Source organism: Rhodofomes roseus, assembly GCF_022264815.1.
Source record: "Rhodofomes roseus strain CIRM-BRFM 1785 chromosome Unknown C8Q71scaffold_2, whole genome shotgun sequence".
Lineage (NCBI taxonomy): Eukaryota > Fungi > Basidiomycota > Agaricomycetes > Polyporales > Fomitopsidaceae > Rhodofomes > Rhodofomes roseus.
The window spans coordinates 2086624-2108334 of record NW_025952958.1 but is presented as its reverse complement, the minus strand read 5'-3'; the positions used below and the strand labels follow the sequence as shown (position 1 = coordinate 2108334).

The window sequence follows — 21711 nt, the reverse complement described above, 5'->3', positions numbered from 1 at the left end:
CGCGACCCAGGACACCACCGCATGGTCATCGGGCCTACTGAATGCCAGACATAAGTTCTCTAGACACACCCAGAGCTATTCTATGCCTACAGCCATTCCCGCGTACGTCTGCACCTTCGCACATTTGCGCAATATTTGACCGACGTCTCGCTAGGATCCGCAAGCGGCAATGCGAGGGTGTGAGTAATCCCTGTTTCAGCCACGATTATCTCACTCGTAGTCTGTAGCAGAGCGGCGCGTTGTATCGTTACGGTAGCCGCGAAGGCGTGTGTGCGAAACAACTTATGAAACCTTGTTCCTACTTCGGGCATGCAGTGGACTTCCCGGTCTCAGAAGCCTGCAGCAGGGCGGCCGGTAACACGCCCCATAGCGCACGGTGGCGTTCAACGTGCCCTCGGCTCCGTCTGCAATCCTTGCGATCGATGGATGGCGACGCCGGATAGGTCTAAACGCGAATGGACGACAATAGGACAAAGCTGCCCATGCCGGGCGCGCGGCCACCCTGTTGGGCTCGGTATAGGGACCGCGGTGCACTACTCAGCGAGCAAGTAGGTTCATCATTTATGATCGGTAGGTTGGCCGTAGGGATCCGTATCTGATATGTCCCAGGACTACGAAATCTACACGTGCAATACGCCTGTCCGATCCGAGTCTAACCTAATGACGAGCGAGTGAGCTACTTCGCCGGCGCCAGCGAGGTATTGCGATCCAGGATCCGTGCCTAATAGTCGAGCGCCGTAGCAATGGCGTGTGCTAAAATGCTGTAATGGTGTAACGTATCAGCAGGGAAGCACTGCTGCAGAAGGCAGTCCGGAGGTAACGCACTTGTGGACGGTGTATAGCGGGTGCAATGTGTTTAGCCAACTGGGGGTGTGCACATCATGTTAATGAGGCGGCACCAGGGATGTGCCGCTGTCAACTCACAAGTAGCTCGACACGGGCTCGCACGGGGCGTCTTGGGTCGTCATGGACGGCGTGCCATTTTCGTACGCCTCGCAGTAACCAGTGATGTTGACGTACCCGAAGGTGGGATAGTTGTCCAGCAGGGTGTTGAACACCGGGCGCGGGTCGAAGATGCGCACGCTCGTCCCGCTGTGCGTCGCTTCGAACAGCCCCGCGTACGCGATGAGCTGGTCGTTGTAGTCCGCAAGCGCACCAGTGATCTGAGCAACGGCGGTTGGACCTGCTTCGATGAGCAATGGCGCGCGGTTGGTGGGAGGCACCGTCAGGAAAAGGAAATTCCGGGCTCCGGAGCCGTACAGAGTTTCAATCTGTCCCAGGCGTATGTATTCTAGGGCTAAGCTCAGGGCTTCGCTGCATGGGGCTAGTAGCACTGACCTGGCTGAACAACCTGTCCATCAGGATCGTGTGGAAGGCCGGCTGCGAAGTGACGTTCGTCTGCACAACGATGCAACCAACGCGCCGGTTAGCGTAACCCCGTGAAAGCCGCTGATATGGTTTACCCAAGCATATGAGTTGCCCTACATTGAGTTGGAGGTTACCGTGCGGTACGCGCTGAATACATATCGGATCATGACGTACCACGTCATTGATTCCAATCCAAATGGCAAAGAGACTGTTGGAGCTGTCCCATTGGGCGCCGTACGGCTTTGGCGCGAGGTATTCCTCGAATTGCGAGACCTGGTCTACGATGGACCTGCGAAGATAGCTGCGGTTGAAACACGGACACTCGGACTGATGGTAGATGTCTTACAGGACAGTGGGCAGGTAGGGCGCGACGAGCGCAGCGTCAATCGTCGCGCCTCCAGATGCCAAGTTGAAGACCTATCGCCGGCCCATATATATTACATTACGACACCAAGGCATCGAGACTGCTCACCTTGGTATTGGTCACATTATACGTCCCACCTGCATTCTCTCAGCCGAGCGCCCGGATATAGCGACGGCTATGACGGAGGAAGCTTACCGAGGTATTCAACCCAGTTAGGGCCGTTTGACGAGGTCTATGGTATCATGGCATCAGTCTTCTAGATACGAAGGCAGAGGTCTGGTGGCCCGTTTGTTTGGCACTCACGTAACCTGGGTTGGTGGAATTCACGCCCTCGGAGATGTTGAAGCCATCTGTGGTATATGAATCGCCCAAGGTGAACAGGAATTGGGTTGAATTCCAGTACAGCTGCGCCGATACGGCCGTCGCCGCGGAGAGAAGGCAAGACAGGACCCCGAGCTTGTGCAACATGATCGCGTAGGGTTTGACGATACGTACGTGCCCGAAACGCAAAGAACGACCGTAAGCCCGCTGACTCTGGCTCCGTGCTCACCCTCTTATACAGCGTCGTCGTCGCGCTGATTGGCCGACAATTGGCCGCGAGCTGAGCACAGAGAGGCTGACAAGAATATGTGGGCGAAACATCGGTTCAAAATAGACAAAATGTGAGAGATGGTCGTGAATCGTGTGCGGACAACGGCGGCAAGGGGTCGCGCTGGGTCAGCAGACGACACACGCAGTGTGATCAGCCTGGTCTGAAAGTGTCGGGTGACCGCGAGAGTCGGACTGCGCGCTGGGCACGATGAGTTGGCTGCACGGCCGGAATATTGCCATGATGGGAGCGGCAGACATTCCCGTTGCAGCACGGACTTGCCCCTTGAGCACGATGACGCCGACGGGGTCACAGGAGCCTGCCATTGGCCTGCCATCAGGATGCAGTACTCATGCCGTAAGATATGGATGGCCGCCTCTTCACCCGCTCGCTTCCTCCTCTCCTCCCGTCCTGTGAGAGCGATCGAGCTGCCCGAACGCTGCTCCCGGTCACAGCGCGAGTCAACAGCACTCGCATCCCAACCGTATTATAACATACTTTTTCCGCGAAAAGGGGCTCGCTACAATCCGAGGGCGCAGTACAGTACGTCAGATTCATAACGAGCCCCGTGTGGACACGTAAGTCTCCTGTGGGCAGAGTATCCAATTCATTCAACCTCCTAGAGGGACGCGACGCGGTGGCCGCTGCTGGTCGGTGAGCGCTTACTCGAACATCGCGCGCGCCACCTTTCTCAAGAGCACGACTGCGACATACTGCACGCGGAACCACAAAGGAGGCAAAATTTAGAGGGGCGTTCATGTGGATTGCTATACGCACTAGCCTGCACATGAAAAGCGAAAGGAATGGAGAGACACGACACGGTGGCCGCTGCTGGTCGATGAGCGCTTAAGTTGAACATCGCGCGCGCCACCATTTTCGAGAGCACGACTGCGAAGCATTGCCCGCAGAGCCACAAAGGAGGGCACTTCTAAGGGTAGTACTGCATTGCGCAAATTATGGGCATTTTTTTGAGAATACTAGGGCATGTTTGAATGCGCGGGACGGCAGTCTTTGCAGCATCGCAGGAAATAATGATCTGGGTTACGTGAAATTTGTTGCGAGCGGAGCGAGCATACATTGCCTAGGGGGTGCAGCCCGGAGCCAAACAACTACAAATTTCACGTAACCCAGATCATTATTTCCTGCGATGCTGCAAAGACTGCCGTCCCGCGCATTCAAACATGCCCTAGTATTCTCGAAAAAATGCCCATAATTTGCGCAATGCAGTACTACCCTTAGAAGTGCCCTCCTTTGTGGCTCTGCGGGCGATGCTTCGCAGTCGTGCTCTCGAAAATGGTGGCGCGCGCGATGTTCAACTTAAGCGCTCATCGACCAGCAGCGGCCACCGTGTCGTGTCTCTCCATTCCTTTCGCTTTTCATGTGCAGGCTAGTGCGTATAGCAATCCACATGAACGCCCCTCTAAATTTTGCCTCCTTTGTGGTTCCGCGTGCAGTATGTCGCAGTCGTGCTCTTGAGAAAGGTGGCGCGCGCGATGTTCGAGTAAGCGCTCACCGACCAGCAGCGGCCACCGCGTCGCGTCCCTCTAGGAGGTTGAATGAATTGGATACTCTGCCCACAGGAGACTTACGTGTCCACACGGGGCTCGCTATGAATCTGACGTACTGTACTGCGCCCTCGGATTGTAGCGAGCCCCTTTTCACGGAAAAAGTATGTTAGTTGTTTGGCTCCGGGCTGCACCCCCTAGGCAATGTATGCTCGCTCCGCTCGCAAATACTACTACACCGTATACCGACTCACGTAAATACGCTTCTGCGCCGCTATCGGCCTGTGATTTCGCCTTATCTCGCATTAGAATTCGATTAGGACGGGGATCTCCCAGCGCGACGGACTTACATCGGAATCTCCGTTCCGCCCGGGTCACTGATCGAGCATCACTCGCTCGCCTCAACGCCTCGCCAACACGTTCACCACGATTCTCCCGTCCGGGCAGCCATGATCTCGGTGAGTTGTCTTTATGGCAGCTGGGCTCCGGCTCACCGCACCCCGCTGTTAGGCTTTCTTCATCTTCAATCAGAAGGGCGAGGTGCGTCACAGCCATGAACGGCTAGCCCAGCTCCGCGCACTCACCGCTGTCGTTCGTCATACCAGGTCCTCATCTCGCGACTCTACCGGACAGACCTCAAGTGCGTCTTCTTCACCTCCTGCCTGCGGCTCGTCTCACTCGGCACACTGCGCATCCCAGGCGGTCAATCGCGGACGTGTTCCGGATTCAGGTCGTGTCGAACAGCGATGTGCGCTCACCCATAATCACCCTAGGCTCGACTAGCTTCTTCCATGTACGTATCAACAACCTGTACATCGTGGCCGTCACAAAGTACGTTCCATTCCTGATCATCCGCACACTCGGATTACCCGCCTGCCTCGCTGACCCAAGCTCCACGCAGGTGCAACGCTAACGCTGCACTCGTGTTCGAGTTCTGTTACCGCTTTATCTCCATTGCAAAGTCGTACTTCGGCAAGGTCGATGAAGAAGCGGTCAAGAATAACTTTGTGTTGATCTATGAACTCGTCGATGGTACGGCACCTACCGACATGACATGTCTGGCGAGCGACGGGAAGCTGACACGTCTCAGAAATATGTGACTTCGGCTATCCTCAGAACAGCGAGGCTGACACACTCAAGTCGTATATCACGACAGAGAGCGTCATGTCGACAAACATAGCACCAGTGCGTCGCGGTTCATATGGGATGTGCATGCCAGACCTGAGTGCCATGTAGGAAGAGTCTTCGAGAATCACTGTGCAGGCCACGGGCGCGACGAGCTGGCGTCGTGGAGACGTCAAGTACAAGAAGAACGAAGCCTTCGTCGACGTCGTGGAGAATGTCAACCTCAGCATGAGCGCCAAAGGTGCGCTCGTCACCTCGATGAGCACATTACGGACTGGCGTTCCGAGGCTGACACATGGCTTTAGGGACGACACTGCGCGCGGACGTGGACGGGCACATCCAAATGCGGGCCTACCTTTCCGGGACGCCCGAGTGCAAGTTCGGTCTGAACGACAAGCTGGTTATTGACAAGAATGAGCGGGGCACGGCGGATGCTGTCGAGCTCGACGACTGCCGGTTCCACCAGTGTGTGCGGTTGAACGAGTTTGATTCTACTCGCACGATCAGTTTCATCCCGCCAGACGGGGAGTTCGAGCTCATGCGGTAGGCTTTATTTGACTCGCTTACAGGTACCCAAGTGGCATACTCACCCGGTGTTGAGATACCGAGCAACGTCGAATGTCAAGCTGCCTCTGAAGGTCATACCCTCTGTCACGGAGATCGGCACGACACAAGTGCAGTACGTCGTCACCATCAAGACCAATTTCAGCAACAAGCTGTCCGCAACGAACGTCATTTTGAAGATACCCACGCCTCTGAACACGACCAGCGTTGACTGCAAGGTGGCAAGCGGGAAGGCGAAGTACGTCCCCGCCGAGAACGTGGTTATCTGGAAGTAAGCGCTCATCTTCCACATGCTAACCGTGATGCCTTACGATGTTCGGCAACCACAGGATTCCACGCATACAAGGCGGGCAGGAGGTCACCTTCTCCGCCCACGCTGCGCTGACGAGCACGACAACCCGGCAAGTATGGGCGCGGCCGCCCATCGACGTCGACTTCCAGGTGCTCATGTTCACCGCGTCGGGCTTGATCGTACGCTTCTTGAAGGTGTTCGAGAAGAGCAACTACCAGAGCATCAAGTGGGTGCGATATCTGACGAAGGCGAGTGGGTCGTACCAAATACGGGTATGTCGTCTGCATTTTGTCACTGTGTGCACTGGTTGACCGTTCGTTCGTCCTCAACCCAGTTCTGAGTCGCTGCATATTGTGCTCTTCTCTCAATTCTACCTCTATCTCTTTACACACATGTACAATTAGGATTACATACTGCTTTACTGGAGATTTCGTTGCTGCTTGGGCACGGTGATTCTGGCGCTTAGTGGACGCGGTTGTCACATGACCGGCGCGTCGGGTGACGTTTCTCGTTGGAATCTGGATGTGGCTGAAGTTTCGCTGAACGTTGATGTCCCTGCCCACCAACGAGCGCAATGCCGGCATCCGCACGCAAGAGCAGCGTCGGTGGCGCCCGCCGCCCGCCACACAAGTACATTCCCTATCGCGCAGATGACTTCCAGCATGGCAAGAAGACTGGCATGGCCGTCGCGTACGTCGACCACCGCTCGGACGAGTTCGAGCCGTTCGACAAGGTCATGAGCCAGGCGGACCAGCGGACGCCGCCCCGGGTGCAGAACACGCGTAAGAAGAGGCAGACTCCGAAGCCCAAGACTCCGAGGACGCCGGCCGTGCAGGAGGTGGATGTGGACGGGGAGATGTCGATGGAGTTGGAAGATAGTGAGTGCTTGAGATTATGAGCCGTTCGGTGGCTGGCCATACGGCCCCTGACCTAACTCACATGGCGCATATAACTAGGTATACCGAACTCGCCCTCTGCGTACTTCTCCAATGCACGCGTGAATACGATCACGTCTAGCGTACAGCGGGTGGGCTCGTCTTCGCGGCCAGTCGCACACTCCTCCGACGTCGACTTTGACAAGGTGCCCTCCCCGCGCGAGTCGCCCGCCTACTCGCACAGGCGATCCCTTTTGCAGTCAAGGAATTCTGGCCCGTCGCACTTGTCACAATCTACAGTGGCACAGGATGACGATGAGCCCGCGGATGACGGTATGGAGTATGGAGGCCCGGACTTCGATGGCGGTGGAGGCTTTGATTCAGACGAAGATGACGCTCCCGCACAGTCCCACCACGGATCACAGCAACATTCTCAACGGCGTTCGAGTGTGCATACATCCAGGCGCACAAGCTTCGCTCAGATGGACCAGGAGGACGATGAGGAGGAACAGGCCGGACAAATGACCGATAACGAGCCTACCCCGAAAGCAAAGGGCAAGCGACGCGATACCGGAGATGAGCCCCAGCCGGACTACGACATGGAGGATAACATCTCGCGCGGTCTTGCCGAGGTCGATCAGGAGCCCTCGGATGAGGAGGATGTGCCCTTGCGCAAACGGACTGGACAGGATCGCGGGGATGATGACAGCATCGAGAAGCATCAGCAGCCGAGCAAGAAAGCACGCACGGAGAACGAGGGTGCGAAGAAGCCGCGCGGTAGGCCGAAGGGGTCGAAGAACAATGTCCTACGAGAACGTGGGTTTCTCAGTGCTGACTACCGCTGTGTCCGATACTCATGTCCGTCCCGTTAGTCACTCCCAATGATGAGAACACAGATGGTCTGCGTCGTGGGAGGCGCCATCGGTACAAGCCACTCGATTGGTGGAGGCTCGAGAAAGTCGTATACGGCCGACGGGAAACTGGCACGTCGTACGTGCCGACGATTAAGGAGATTCATCGGATACCGAAGGAGGAACCTCAGCCATTGGGTGCGAAGCATCGCAGAAAGCGTCCGCCGCGCAGCAAGAGCAAGACCGCCGACGCCGAGGGGCAAGGCACGCTGGTGTACAATCCCGAAGAGGGATGGGACGAGGATACGCAAGCCGAAGCTCCCATCCTTGACTACAAGACGAAAGAGGAATTACGGAAGCGTAGGTGTCCCCTGTGATACGAGGCATCATATGCTCATAACTGTCATATAGGCATTGCATTCACTGCGAAGATGATCACTCCGAAGGCGGCGGCCAATAATGATTTCTACTTCCAGAAGGTCTTCGGCGACGCGGACTTCATTGCCGCTGGCGAGCTCATCATACCCCCAGATGGGCAGAAGCCTACCAAGAGCACGAAGGACAACACCTTCGTACGCAATCTTCCCGCTTATCAGACTCTAGCGCACTCACGTCATGACCATAGGTGTTTTATGTCATCGAGGGTGCAGTGAACCTCACAGTGCACAAGACAAGCTTCATCCTCGCTACAGGCGGCATGTTCTTGGTCCCGCGAGGTATAACTTTGGGCATTCCCCTGTCCCGAACCACACGTTGACGCTCAGTTCGTTCGTGCAGGGAACATGTACCACATCCGGAACATCTCCGAGCGCGACGCAAGGCTGTTCTTCGCTCAGGCACGCAAGGTTTCAGACGAGGAAATGGAGGAAGATCAGAGGCCCATAGGAGCTCGTAAGAGCCGTGGGTCATCTGGGTCGGTTGGTCCTACGACCACTGTCCGCTCATCATCGGAGCCGCAGCCTCCCGCGGCAGCAGCAGGCGCGGCAGCCCTGAGGCGTGCTACGTCCTCCAGGGCAAAGTGAACTGCTCGTGTCACTGTATTGTGTGGCTCATCAGTCCTATGCAATCACCCTCATGCCGTATGCGGTCTACTGATCGTAGCTAGTCTTCGCATCTTGTATGATTATATGGATATGCCATTTCTATACTCCTCGAAATGTTGCGCGCGTCTCAGAAAATTGCATGTATCCAGTGCTAACAAATGCCGATGTAAGTGTATTCAATTCTGCGAGTTACAGTACGGTGGTAGAGATTGACTTGCATGGATGCCAGTATTAGGTCGAGAGCAGTGCAAATAGCAAGTGAGATGAGAACGAACGAGATATGACCACCGTATATATGACGAAATGAGAACGGAGATGAGGGGACGACTCGTATTCTCAGAGGAACGACGAACGTTGCTTGGGATGCAGACTACTCGAGCGGGCAGGGAAGTGGTCACCTCTGTTGGACAAGGAGTCTCGATAACCCGAAGAGGAAGATTGAGGTGAGAGATCCAGATCCTCCGAGAAAGCAGGCACGGGAGGAACCGTATCAGGTACAGAAGGGAAGGCATCGAACAGAGCACTATCCAAGCCACCTGAGGCCAAGCTACTCGAGACAGACACCCACGACATAGGTCGTTCGTCTGCACCAGCGCTAGGCTGCCGTACCGTACGACTATCGGCGGCCAGGTTGAGCTGGGGAAGGGTAGGCATCGGCTCAGACCTGCGCGGGCGCACGGCGGTCTTAGCGGAGAGGTGGGCGTCGTCATCTGGATATCCCGCGTTCAGCAATGAAGGGCCCGAGTCTTGGCTCTTGCGGATATGGAGATGCTGCTTACCAGGGGACGCGATGACGACGGTGTTGCGGTTACTCCGCTTGTTCCATAGACGGTCTGCAAACGACGTCGCGCGTGAGAGGCCTTTACTCGGCATCTTCCACGAGCGACTCGAGCTCATCACCGAGCTAGTGTCCGATCCTACAGGATCGAAGCGCGGGGATGGGGGTGTGGCGAGGACAGAGTCGTCCTCCGACACCTCCGAGCACACGCTGTTGCGGGGGTACGCACCCGGCATGGGCATGAGGCCGTCTTTGGCACTCGGTCGGCGGGAGAGGATAGTCGAGAAGTATCGAGGGCGTGGACTCTTTGGGGGGACAGGTGGTGGTGTGTCGGATAGCAGTCTGCTGCGCGGACGCTCCTTCGCAGGCGTGATAGGCCCTGGGGTCTGGGGCTCAGTATCTGAGACCATACGACTACGCCGCCGATCCTTGGGCGGAGTGATAGGGCTCGGTGGGCGAGGCCCTGACATGGAAGGGAACTCTTGCGCTGAGTTGTACTCGGAGCTACCATGGCCATCGCCAGAGGTAGAAATGTCGTCGGCAAGGGACGGTTGTTCTGGGATCGTGACCTCGACCCTGGGTGCGGACACATTGCGCAGAGCACTGGCAGAAGGAGGAGTGGAGGGCGTAGCATGTCCCGCGGGCAGCTTCCTTGGTGAGCCAAGCCCAGACAGCTGCCGCTCCAGCAGCGCTGCGTCCGCCAACAGATCGGCAAGGTCAGTGAATCCCGGAGACTGCGGCGAGTCGAGGGCGACCCGCAAGTCAGAGACCCGTTGCGCCTGCGACGCGGCATTGCCATTTGCACCTTCTGTCACCTTGTGGTGCACGACGGCACGGAACGAACCGGTAGTGGTCTTTGGCGTCAGCGAAGGTTCGACGAACTTGCGAGCGGGATCGTCAGGCGATTCATCTACTTGCGAGGGAGAGATGGGCGAGACTGGGACGAGCACGGCCCGTGTCATGACAGGCGTTACGACTCGTGTTGGCCCAGTGACAATGACTGCATCTTGGCTATCCAGCGCCAGCGACTGATTCGCGAACTCTTCGACGTCCACTGCGTTGGTCTGTACTGGGGTCACGACCATCGACGGTACGGTTTCGGCGCTGGGGAAGGCGACACTGTCTTGAGGCGTCGGAAGCTTGCTGGAACTGGCTGTCGAGGAAGCCGTGGGCAATACCGCTTCGTCAGTAGTCACCTCTTTATTAGCTCCCTCTTCGACGTCATTGCGCCGCAAAGCGGGCGCAGACACGCTCGGCTCATCACTCGCAGCGACTGCCAGTGACGATGTGGCCACAGTGACGATCTGATCCTGCACGCTAGACGCGGGATGCGCCTCCGCTGCGGATGAGACGTCCGATGCAGCCGGGGGGTCACTTGGCTCTGCCTCTGGAACGTCTGCAGGATTACCAACGGGATGCTCATCAACCTCGACCGCTGCGGATGGCGGCGGCTTGTCTACGGCTGGCTGTAGTGTAGCAGACGACGACGGCTCCCCTTCAGTACCATCGTGGATCGCCTGAGGCTGTGGTCTACTTGAAGGAGCGATAGGTTCTCGAGAACTTGACGGAGCTGCTTCGCCTGAACCAAGAGGTAATGGTGTGTCATGGTCAGACATGGCTTCCCCAGTCGCAGGCGCCGCCGGTGTGACCGGTGAGGAGGTATGAGATTTGAGAGAGGCGTCCCCGGGCTCCTGCGACACGACGACTGGGGGCTCAGAGGGTTCAACGTCTTCCTGGCCTTCGGGCAGCGATTCAACGGCAAGGGCAGGCACTTGAAACTTCGCGACCATGTCGGAGACGCTTCGCCGGCGCGCTTGCAGTGCCCCGGACTGGCGCGGCGAACGAGGCGAGGCCAGCTCTTCAAGGGCAGCTTCAAGAGTGCCGAAGCCCTCCGCTTCGCCATCGGCAGTAGTGGTGGTGGGTGAGACAGAGCGAGAGGAAGCGCTGCTCTGGAAAGTGGCTGAGGCGGCACGACTTCTGCCCGGAGAGCTTGGACTAGTAGCTCGCGAGGGATAGGTTGGAATTGGTGCAACTGGCCTGGATAGTCCCGGAACACGGTTCCCAATCATCTCGCCTCGACGTCGGGACGACCCATCGTCCATCGGGAGTGCACCCAGCCCAAAACTACCTCTCGGGACGGGGACAGCACCTTGCTTCTCGAAGGAGGCGATCTTGTCTCGTAAGCTACCTGGCGGGCGTGTTGCATTCGAGCCTGCAGCGGAATGCTTCGGCTCTGCATGACTGGGTCCCGCATTGCGCTGCTGTAGTGCTGCAATACGGTCCTTGAGATTCAGGGGCGGTATGGGCGGTTTCGTAGTAGCCCTGTAAGACAAAAAGCTGAGATGCCATCCAGGGCTGGCGCCGTGCGTCGCACTCACATCGACCATGAACGAGCGAGAAGGACGGTGACCGCTGACGACCCGCGACTGCAGTACTACACTTGTCCGTGAAGAAAACGACGGCGGGGATGATGGTGGTTGATGCAGGGAGGATGCGTGATCGTACGCCGAGCGCACGCGCCTCTTCTGCAGCCGGCGTTTCGCTTACTGGTTCAGCTGAGTGAATTGCCACAAGCCACCGCCGTACATATGCAGTCCGAACAACAACGTCCCGGCGATCCAACACAGTATGCGAGTGGACCGTGGTCGCCGTTAGTTCGAACACAGTGCTGGTGTCGTAACAAGGTTTTAATTGGTATCTATAATACAAGAGGCGTGGAATTCGCACGGGAGACAAAGAGAGCATATGATTGGCTGAGAGACGGACACCGAGCGCTGCCCGAGCCCCGAGCGCTCTTTCACCGCGCGCGCTGCGAGAAAGGTCATCGTCGCGTCTCTTCGTTGTTTACCTCGATGATCATTTCTGGATTTGAATGGCTGGTGACGGGGCCTAGCGGGCTCTGCTTCTCAATATCTCCGAGTGTCCTGCACGACCGGAGAGGGGAGGAGACGCTCAGGAAGAGCCCGGGGAGCATTGTGAGCGCGACAGGGAAGGTTCACTGATCGAATTCATTCACAGCTCATCTGCCTCGATTCGGACACGATAGTCCTTGAGGCTTGAAGCTTGAAAGCTTGACGAGTGGTACCGTCGTCATCTAATGGCCCGGGCGACGAGACAGTGCTCGACGACTTGCTGACGCCGGAACGTGCTGTACGTATGCAATTTGTTCTGCTTTGACTCGGAAGTACTGATCTGGGAAATGGTTTGGACGAGCGAGAAAGGAACATGAGAAAGCTGCCTAGCAAAGGAGAGGTAAGCAAAGAAAGATGAGTGCAGATGCGTGCAAGCAAGCGAGCTAAATGCGGGCCCAGCATGCACGCAGGCGGGCGAGCGAGACGGTGGGTGGTCACACACCGCGGGCGACAAGACGCATAGCGATCGCGAGCGCAAACACGACCAACGAATGGACTGCGAGCGCGTAAGGAAAGAACGGGCGAGGGCGAGCGGAGGTCAGTGGACGAAGACGAGTCAGCGGTGGTGGGGGCACTGCGGCAATGCAACACACGGCAATGGCGAGCACGCAGGACAGATGCCCGGTGTGCAAGCGCAGCTGGCGAGTGAATCACAACCGAGTACAGTGCAGGTGAGGGCGAGGGCACGGGCAAGAGCAAGGGCGAGCAAATATTGGTGGCAACGGGCGGGCGCGAGGGCGAGTGAGTGGGCAAATCAGCAATCGGCGAGTGCGAGTGCGAGCAAGTGGGGAAGAGGGGCGAGAGCAGAGCGGGTGCAGGCGCAAGTGCCAGTGCGCCAACCAGAGGCAGGTGAACTCTTTATGATGTTGTAGCTTGCGACTGCGCTGGTGCATCCTCGAGGACATGTATGTATACGCAATTGACTGGAGCTTTCCGCTTTAATCATAGGATGTTGAACTCAGCAACTTACGAAGGCCGGGCCATCACTTAGACGGGCCCACGAAGCCGACTCGGACTCCCGGAGGCCTCATTGACCTAAGTAGGTATGGACTTACTTGAACGCTGACAAGAATGTGCGAAGGATCTCGCTAACTCTGAGTTGTTGCCCGGGAATGCCTGCTGAATGTATATATAGCTGAGTGGCAGTTCAGCATTAAGCTATGGGCACAATGAAAGGTTCGTACGTCCGTAGCGTAGCACGGGCATCGGCTAGTATGTATACAATATCAGTGTTCTCGAGTCTACTTGACACGCGATCGGAACGCTGCAGCGGCGCCGCCCAGGCCTGGCTATCCAATGGTATGGTACATAGGTATACAGTATCAATCACTATCACTAGCGTCGCCTGAGTATCCTAGGCCTTTCGACAGCCAGTAATCCCGTTTGCTACTCGCATCACCTCGGGGTGCCTTACCTCTGGTGCCTTTGGCAACTGACACACTGTCCTCGTCTTCCACCACATGCATACTATACTCCTGGACGTCCTCTGCATCCTCGTCGTCAGTCGTGAACACAGTATGGATGGCCGATTCGCGTCCAAGCCGGCGGCGCTTCCGCGGTGGCTCCCGGCGATCATCGATCCTGTACCTGCTCTCTTCCTCCTCGTCTTCTGCCGCAGATTTATCAGATGCAGGCGCAATGTCAGCTTCTTCCCAAGCCGTTTGCACGCTCGCTTTGTGTTTGGCATTCGACTTGCCATTCGAGGCAGCCTGCGGTACCTCTGGTACAACGTCTGCTCGAGGCGTGATGCCGAGCATGCGGTGTAACACTCTCCGATCGAAGACGTCTTGCACCAGTCGTCGATGATTGATGGTCTATCACGCGAACATTGAGACAAACCAGGTCGGAAACACAGAACAACGAACATACCTCCTGAGTAACACCCATAACCTTCGCGAGAATGCTTAGTTCCTCCCCATTGATCTCGTCACTGAGGGGGACACGCCGACGGTTGCGCTTGGCACTGATCCAGTTCGCTTGCAGATATGCAGCAGTGGTCATGATACCATGCGCACCTGACAAAGTTGCCCTAACCTTCGCAATGTTATACGAGCCACGCGAGATGTCGTTCGCTGTTGAGGTGTCAATAGATGGCCTCGCATGCAATATGCAGTGGACTCACTAGGGTCACCAGGGTCCTCAATAGAGAGGAGTTTCGCTTGCCCGTAGTCGAGCCAACCCCTCCTTCGTTTGTTATAGTATGTGCCTCCATCGCGCAGTGAGATCCCAACTTCCTTGTAGTTGAAGTAACATCCGTAGAGCTCGAAGAACTCCATGACGAGGATACCCAGGTTCTTAGAAGGGTCTATCTCTCCTCTGCGGATCTTCGGGTGCATCTGTAGGAAGCTGATAGCTAAACAGACGATGCTGTAGCTACCGAGACCGCCAGTGTAGACCTCGTTCATGCTGCGCTGGGCAAGGAACGACTTGATGACCAGCACAAGACTGCGGAGAGCAGGTAGCTCTTGCAAAAAGTGCCTGATCATCTTTCCGGCAGCGACACCATTGATTTGGTTGACGCTGATGTCGACCGAGAAGTGGCCATGCGTGGTCACGAACTTCACAATCGGTACCTTCGCCTTCGCGATGATCTTGACTCTGTCCGTGATCCCCGCTCGTCTCATGGTATTCGCAAGCGAATGTAGAACGTTCTCCTTGTCGCTATGTGCCATGGATTGCGAATGGACGACCAAGTCAATATCCCTTAGTGGCTGTGAGATGGGTATCACGGAAAGGGCCAAATAGTAGCACGTACCCAGTTGGAAGGTACAGTTTGGTCTCGTAGCTACCGAAGGGGAGCACTTGCGCGTCGGGAAACTTCTCTCTGATAGCCCGTGATATCTGCGCGACGATGAGGGACCGCACTTCGTCCTCTTCGAGCGTCGGTGAGATGTAACGGACGAAAGCCTCTACGTCGCGATGCAACCTACAAGCCCATACATCAATGCGGGCATTGCACCATAGGTCTCTGATCGAGACATACATTTCGGCGACGTTCACGCAGCTTTCCCAATCGACGTCCGCTGTCCATGGTGCCTTACGAGAGGCAGCCGCAACTCGTTGCTTCTTACTCGCGTATTCATCGTCCAGTTCGAACTCGCCCGACTTCCTTTTCCTCCCCGCATGGTCACGCTCCGAAGCCCTGCTCTTGCCCTTATCCCACTCCCGAGTGGCAGGTCGCGCCTCTTCTCTTTCCTCTGCCTCATCGTCGAAATTGAGCGCTATGAAGTCTGCCTCCTCGAAGGTGTTGCGGCCCTTCTTCTCTGCGGCGCCTGGTTCTGTTACAGTGTGCGAATTGGATGGTCCTGCTTCTGCCTGTGTCTCCGCCTCGCGCTGTTCCTTCGCCTTGCGTCGACGAGCACGGCGATCTTCTGGCCGTCGTTCCGCATTTGATCCCGAATCTTTTGCGGTTGATGTGCTGCGTGACGGTGGCTTAGACATGTATATGATGCGATAGTGTGTGGTGAGGAGGAGGTCGTTGGACGGTAGGGTACATAGGCGCTGGGAGGAAGCCACAGGTTTAAGATTCGTTCACGATCGCGGCACTAATCAGAAAAGGAGATTGTTTGGCAAGAGCTTGTGATCCAAACATACTACGCCCGGCTGCTGACCGGCGAGCACCGTCTTCTTGAAGCTCATGCGGGGCTGGCCGTCTCTGGTGAGACGCTGTTACTCGACTTACAGGCATCATGCGAACAGACTGGAGCCGAAGAAGGGGGACCGCAGTATGTGCTAAAATATCTGGCTGACGTGCTTATGTTCATGTCGCGCTTAGTGGTGGTGGCAATGTCGGGCGGCGTAGACTCTTCAGTCGTAGCCAAGGTCCTCAGCGAAAAGGTACTATAAATCATCAATCAGAAAAGTGGTTTTGGCTTACAGTCTTACGTTAGGATTATGACCTATCTGCCGTCTTCATGCGGAACTGGGACACTCGGGACGAATCGGGTACAGACAAGGGCTGCGAATGGGAGAAAGACTGGGAGGATGTACAACTTGTCTGCCGCAAGTTAGACATACCTTGCAAGATGGTTCGCATGCTTGACTGCTATGATTTGCCACTTTGAACGAATCCCGACCAGGTCGACTTGTCTCGTGAGTACTGGACTCGCGTCTTCGAGCCATGCCTCCAGATGTGGCAGAAAGGCTACACCCCCAATCCGGATATTTGGTGCAATAAGTATGTCATCGTGCACTGTTCCCAAGATAGGTCTATAGCAAGCCTTATTCTGTGCATAGAGAAGTCAAGTTCGGGGCTCTGGTACGCCAACTGACCGAGGGTGACCATTGGCTTGCTACTGGTCAGTGTACTAGTCGTCATGTGGCGAGATTCGATGTTCAACAATTTCTACAGGACACTACGCAAGCAAGGAATGGGTTGCGCAGCGTGCGCCCAGCGAAGCTCACGACCCCACTGAGAGCAGTTCGACCTTCCGCCCGACCCTCGTGAGACCAAGGGACAGGACGAAAGACCAAACATATTACCTTTCAGCCATCCCTGAAGAGAGTCTGGCGCGTGCCATCTTCCCACTTGCCCCTCTCACCAAGCCTGAAGTGCGTGAGATCGCGCACAAGGCGGGCCTGTCGACCGCGGCAAGACAGGAAAGCATGGGCATATGCTTCGTAGGCAAGAAAAGAAGGTTTGACGAGTTCCTAGGTTTGTGTAATCCCGTCAACGATGCGTCGCCAACTGAAGCAATATCTCAGAGCAGTACATTGCTCCTAATCCTGGCTGGATCGTAGACCTCGAGACAAATGAACAGCTCGCTCGCCACCGAGGACTATGGCAGTACACGTTAGGCCAAAATGCGCGTATATCGGGGTTACCTCACAAAGCGATTGTCGCGAGGAAAGACCTGGAACAGAATACCATTCATGTTGTGCTTAGACCGTAAGTCCAATCAATCTTCACCCACCACTGGACTTCCTGAGTTTGACGTTTCGCAGAGATCATCCTGCGTTGTACTCCAAAGGCTTGGTCGCATCAGGCTTCCAGTGGATATGGCATGACTCTCCGCCCTCTGCTTTAGACACAGACGACGGTCTCCAGTGCCGAGTAAAGGTCAGTTACCGTACAGTCGATGCCGCCTGCACCGTTCGCCGGTAAGTGGCACTGTCATGAGCTGGGATCGGGATACTGAGCAATATAATCGGAATTTATAGACATTCAGAGCAAGATGTGCTCCAATTTACCTTTGCGGAGCCCCAGAAGCACGTCGCCCCGGGACAGATCATTGTCGTATACGATGGAGATCGTGTGCTCGGGTGTGGAACCATCATGGAATGCCTCTGATGCATAATTCATTGATATGCTACGCATTGGCTAAGTACAGGCTAAGTGCGCATGTCCACTTGAGCCCCGTGGTCCATAGCGGTCCGGGTGAGTCCGCCCCGAGTAGGCGTTCTCGACTCCTATTACGTGGATTGTGCACTGCTGTGACGACGATACTTCTCTACTATACCGTAATGAACAATACGATGTGGTATATTTGAAGCAGAAGGAATATAAGCTTACCGCATGAGCTGTGCCTTTGAATTCGATGCCCAAGGATTGACGCACTGGACGACGCATCCGCCACAGAAATGGCGATAGACGCTATGTAACAGCGCCCGCTACACCCCTGCTGTACTCCTACGCTCACCTCGATCTGTACATGCTGCTTTGAGACCGCTGTCTGGGATTCACTGGTGATACTAGAAGGCAGGAAATATCGGCCCATCGTATAGCCTTTCCGGTCCCGCATGTTCTGGAGGTAGTGAACGCGATAGCTACTCCTCGAATGACCTCTTCACATCTGCCGTCGACAGATTTGGCTTCCACAATGCGTCCACGATTGATAGTCTCCTGGACAAGGAGGACGTATCATTAGAGGCTATACTGGACGAAGATGACCTGCTCCAGGAATGCAAGGCGCAGAACACGCGACTCGTCAACTACTTCCAGCGGATGGACGTGCTGCAGCGCTTGCTTGGCTACGTGACGGGACAGATTGAAGGGGAGGACAGGGGTCGATTCAAGTGAGCCACGAGTTCATTCTTGCGCGTTCTGTGCCAATTATCTGGTCGGTGGTATGACACCTATGATTCAAGGTACCCTTATGTGTCTACGGAGGTCCTGTGCAGCGAAATATGGACCATAATAGAGACGTGCCTCAACAACCACGAGCAGTTACTCATGCCGTTTTGGGAGACCGTCCTCGACAGGCCGCCAGAAGACATGAAGACGCAGATGGTCATGGCCTCCCAGTTCGCCAAGATTAATGCAGTCTTCCTGAATAAAAAGCCAGCGGAGGTGAACGCGTTTCTCTTCCTCTCACACTTGTGGAAGTGAACCTGGAGCTCCGTGCTCAGATGCTTGCCTTCATTCGATCGCAACCAAACGTCGTCGAGCGACTCCTGCGCCACATCGAGACCCCCGCGTTCGCAGACCTGCTCATTAGGATCATCCAGCTGGATGAGCAACCCGCCGGTGCCGGCGTCCTCGAAGTATGTTCTCTTCGCTTTGCAGTATACCCTACCGCGAATTCCTCTTACCCCAAGGCGTACAGTGGTTATCGCAGGAGAACCTTATGTCTCGCCTCATCGACCTGCTTTCTCCTGCTTACAGCCCCGACATGCACACGGTCGTCTCAGAACTGATCAAGGGCATTATCTCTATGGCTTCTCCTTCTCCTGGCGCTGGCATTGCTGATCACCAGGTCCCGCCGTCAAACTGCTTTGCCAGGGAGCTGGCTCACCGCGACAGCGTGTCCAAACTGGTTACCTATATCCTCTGTGACTTTGGGCCTCCGACCCTACCCGAAGCCTCCGAACCTCCTGGAGCTGGGACAAGTGAGGCTCACAGCTCTGGGTCGAACAAACCTGATCCAGAAAGCGCTGCGTCGTCTGTCGTGCAGTCCATTTGCATCATAATCGAATTGATCCGGCAGAACAACTCGGATTACTTTGAGCCGTACCTATTCCACACTCTGCGAAACAGGCTCATTCAGGTCCAGCAACAGCTGCAGATGAATAGGCAGGGCGGTCGTGAAGCGCTCGAGGCTGCGTTCAACGAGATGGTCAACCGTATGGGCGTCGTGCACCTCGGTCCACTACTGGAGATCATGTGCGACAAACTGGACGCATTTCAGCTATTCCTTCGGGAGCCGAGGTCTATGGTAACGCACTTGTCTGTAACAAATTCCCGGTTACTAATGCAACGTCCAGAATGGTCATGTCTTAACTACAGTGGGCGAGCTGACGCCGTTAACCTTCGAGCGTTACCGGATATGCGAACTCTATGCCGAGCTGTTACACGCCTCAAATATGTCGCTGCTCAACCGACCGCGAGAGTACGACAATCTGTACGACGCCACCGGCCGGTTACAGGGTGGTTTGTCCGCATTGGAACAGTTGGCTCAGGTCATCGCTGTAGGCTCCGGCGGCGAACCGAACGAGGATGACATGGACGACGAAGAGGGCGAGGATATCGAGCCTGCGCACGACTTCCCTGTTCATAACGCGCAAAACGACTCTTCGTCGCTTCTGGACTCCGACGAGGACATGAGCGGGGACGACGAGCCGGGTAGTTCCGACGACGACGCTATGGAGGAAATCGCCATGTACGAGGAACCGCGGTCCAACATGAACAAGGACTCTGTGTTGACAGCATCTCCCTTGTCCCACTCGACCCCGCTGCTCTCATCATCACCTTCCGCCTCGTCGTCGTCGTCACCCAGTCTCCTCCCACCCGCCAACCTTGTGTCATCTCCCGGAACCTCCCCCGCTGCATCAGATGTGTCTGGTATCACGCTTCCCCGCCAGAACTCATGGAATTCTGGCTCGGACACAGACACACACTCACGACCACGCTCAAGTAATTCTCGCCGGAGCTTCCGGCGACAGAGTGTTATGGACAACCTCGTCAACGGACGTCCGGTACTGGGCGAAAGGCTGAAGCAGCGGTTCCTTAAGGCCAATGTTGTGTCCACCCTCCTTGTGAGTCGACGACGTGTACCATCTGAGCAAGTGGACTGACGCTAGGGCAGGATCTTTTCTTCGACTTCCCCTGGAACAACTTCCTTCATAGCGTAGTGTACGACCTGATCCACCAGATCCTGACGGGTCGCATTGACGGTGGGTACAACCGAGAGCTCACAATAGCGCTGTTCCGGGACGCACGGTTGATGCACCGTATCATCGAGGGTTCAAAACGGAATGACCAGGAGAGGTCCGTGGCACATTGCATCTCCGTCGCGTCGCGATGCTAACCCTGCACACCAGTGCCAAACCGAAGGGCGTCCGGCTGGGCTACATGGGCCACCTGACGCTCATCTCCGAGGACGTGATCGGCGCGCTCGAGCACTTCCCGCCCGACCTGCGGCTGCTCGCCGCGCAGTACGCGCCGCAGCCCGAGTGGGACGAGTACGTCACGGGGCGGTACAAGGAGACGAAGAAGAAGGACACGATCCTGCTCGGCGGGGGCAAGCCCGTCGTCGCGCCGGGCATGCGCAACGGCTCCGCGGCGTGGAAGGTCGACGAGGCGGACACGGGCGGCGTCGCGGCGACGGCGGCGGGCCGGGCCGAGCAGGAGGGCGAGGGCCAGATGAAGGGCGAGTTCCGGCGGACGGCGAAGATGCGCGAGGGGAGCGCGGACTTTGGCGCGATGGACGACGACGACGAGGAGTTTTCGCGGGCGGGCCCGCCGCATGTGAGCGCGTCTCCCTTCTCCCCGCCCTTTGCAGTGTCCCGTGCGGCGTCGGAGGTGTGCTGACGATCGTGGTGTGATGTGTGGCAGTTCGCGCAGTACCTGGCGCAGGAGATGCAGTCGGCGGAGCACTTTGAGGCGGCGGACGAGGCGTCGGACGATGAGGAGGAGGACGGTGGGTGGCTGGCCCACTCGACGTTCGACCTCCGCCCGCCGCCGGTCTCTGCGCGACAGCACGAAGCGGACCGGAGGCCGCTGAGGACCAGCGGGTTCGATGTGAGTCATTGCCCACCAGGAACTTATTGTGTTTTGCTAATCCTGCCATAGGATGCCTTTGCACCATCTAATCGCCAAAGCAACAGCGCGCCCTTTGAAGATCCCTTCGACGACGTACGTGCACTATCTTTCCCCGTCCGTATCCCCGCTGACCTCCCCGCCGCAGGACACCTTCGGCCCCTTCTCCGACTCCGCGGCGGCGAGCGGCACAGACCCGTTCACGTTCTCGTCGTCGTCGTCGTCGCGCCTCAGCGCGGACGAGCAGGAGCACGAGCCGGAGCACCTCGAGGACGCGTCGTTCGACTCGTTCGGCGACTTTGGCGACTTCCAGAGCGCGGAGAGCGGGTCCGCGGACGGCGGCGGCGCGAGCAGCTGGAGCTTCGCGAGCACGTCGAGCACGGGCTCGTTGGACGAGTTCGGCGGCGGCGGCGGGTCGCCCCAGGGGAAGACGGAATGGACTCAGTGAGGTAGACGGCGAGCGGGGGG

General features: G+C 56.7%; 5 protein-coding genes across 5 annotated transcripts; 3 read left to right on the top strand and 2 right to left on the bottom strand.

Annotated features, from left to right (window-relative positions):
* Positions 1-516: 516 nt before the first annotated feature.
* Positions 517-2365, bottom strand: C8Q71DRAFT_236283 (SGNH hydrolase-type esterase domain-containing protein). The gene is made up of 10 exons (XM_047917196.1): positions 2036-2365; positions 1928-1964; positions 1841-1869; positions 1715-1785; positions 1543-1657; positions 1464-1481; positions 1339-1398; positions 925-1271; positions 826-864; positions 517-761 (listed from the first exon to the last, which is right to left on the bottom strand). Exons 1-10 carry the CDS (start codon positions 2198-2200, stop codon positions 722-724), a joined length of 921 nt encoding a protein of 306 aa, XP_047784170.1. The 5' UTR covers positions 2201-2365; the 3' UTR covers positions 517-721.
* A 1700-nt stretch (positions 2366-4065) lies between these two features.
* C8Q71DRAFT_735988 (clathrin adaptor mu subunit) lies at positions 4066-6263 on the top strand. The gene is made up of 11 exons (XM_047922520.1): positions 4066-4284; positions 4337-4366; positions 4432-4466; positions 4526-4657; positions 4728-4858; positions 4917-5011; positions 5063-5192; positions 5257-5494; positions 5553-5786; positions 5845-6079; positions 6142-6263. The coding sequence occupies exons 1-11, from the start codon at positions 4276-4278 to the stop codon at positions 6145-6147; spliced, it is 1275 nt and encodes a 424-aa protein (XP_047784169.1). The 5' UTR covers positions 4066-4275; the 3' UTR covers positions 6148-6263.
* Positions 6264-6311: 48 nt separating this feature from the next.
* Positions 6312-8710, top strand: C8Q71DRAFT_236184 (Mif2/CENP-C like-domain-containing protein). The gene is made up of 5 exons (XM_047917195.1): positions 6312-6685; positions 6764-7498; positions 7555-7893; positions 7945-8105; positions 8159-8710. The coding sequence occupies exons 1-5, from the start codon at positions 6382-6384 to the stop codon at positions 8288-8290; spliced, it is 1671 nt and encodes a 556-aa protein (XP_047784168.1). The 5' UTR covers positions 6312-6381; the 3' UTR covers positions 8291-8710.
* Positions 8405-15707, bottom strand: C8Q71DRAFT_820219 (uncharacterized protein; the record flags this gene model as incomplete). The annotated part of the gene is made up of 16 exons (XM_047926170.1): positions 8405-8568; positions 9002-9733; positions 9773-10477; positions 10505-10849; positions 10940-11087; positions 11112-11154; positions 11185-11386; positions 11411-11566; positions 11597-11623; positions 11733-11793; positions 11902-11909; positions 13603-14080; positions 14136-14338; positions 14389-14927; positions 15022-15192; positions 15250-15707. The coding sequence occupies 16 exons, from the start codon at positions 15705-15707 to the stop codon at positions 8405-8407; spliced, it is 4440 nt and encodes a 1479-aa protein (XP_047784167.1).
* A 473-nt stretch (positions 15708-16180) lies between these two features.
* C8Q71DRAFT_720464 (SIT4 phosphatase-associated protein-domain-containing protein) lies at positions 16181-21691 on the top strand (the record flags this gene model as incomplete). The annotated part of the gene is made up of 18 exons (XM_047921368.1): positions 16181-16294; positions 16346-16443; positions 16503-16564; positions 16618-16920; positions 17007-17154; positions 17211-17366; positions 17427-17528; positions 17597-17643; positions 17969-18281; positions 18354-18555; positions 18615-18749; positions 18812-19420; positions 19470-20240; positions 20291-20472; positions 20526-21006; positions 21040-21225; positions 21277-21339; positions 21392-21691. 18 exons carry the CDS (start codon positions 16181-16183, stop codon positions 21689-21691), a joined length of 4272 nt encoding a protein of 1423 aa, XP_047784166.1.
* Between the last annotated feature and the right edge of the window lie 20 nt (positions 21692-21711).

Excerpts from the sequence above, each read along its gene's own strand:
- C8Q71DRAFT_735988 (XM_047922520.1), top strand. Across the intron at positions 4,367-4,431 it reads TCTTCAATCAGAAGGGCGAG|GTCCTCATCTCGCGACTCTA; the intron begins GTGCGTCACAGC and ends TCGTCATACCAG. Across the intron at positions 5,012-5,062 it reads TGTCGACAAACATAGCACCA|GAAGAGTCTTCGAGAATCAC; the intron begins GTGCGTCGCGGT and ends AGTGCCATGTAG.
- C8Q71DRAFT_236283 (XM_047917196.1), bottom strand. The coding sequence starts at position 2,200 with ATGTTGCACAAGCTCGGGGTCCTGTCTTGCCTTCTCTCCGCGGCGACG. Across the intron at positions 1,786-1,840 it reads ATAATGTGACCAATACCAAG|GTCTTCAACTTGGCATCTGG; the intron begins GTGAGCAGTCTC and ends GGCCGGCGATAG. Across the intron at positions 865-924 it reads GAGCCCGTGTCGAGCTACTT|TTGGCTAAACACATTGCACC; the intron begins GTGAGTTGACAG and ends GCACACCCCCAG.
- C8Q71DRAFT_236184 (XM_047917195.1), top strand. The coding sequence starts at position 6,382 with ATGCCGGCATCCGCACGCAAGAGCAGCGTCGGTGGCGCCCGCCGCCCG. Across the intron at positions 7,499-7,554 it reads GAACAATGTCCTACGAGAAC|TCACTCCCAATGATGAGAAC; the intron begins GTGGGTTTCTCA and ends CCGTCCCGTTAG. Across the intron at positions 8,106-8,158 it reads GCACGAAGGACAACACCTTC|GTGTTTTATGTCATCGAGGG; the intron begins GTACGCAATCTT and ends TCATGACCATAG.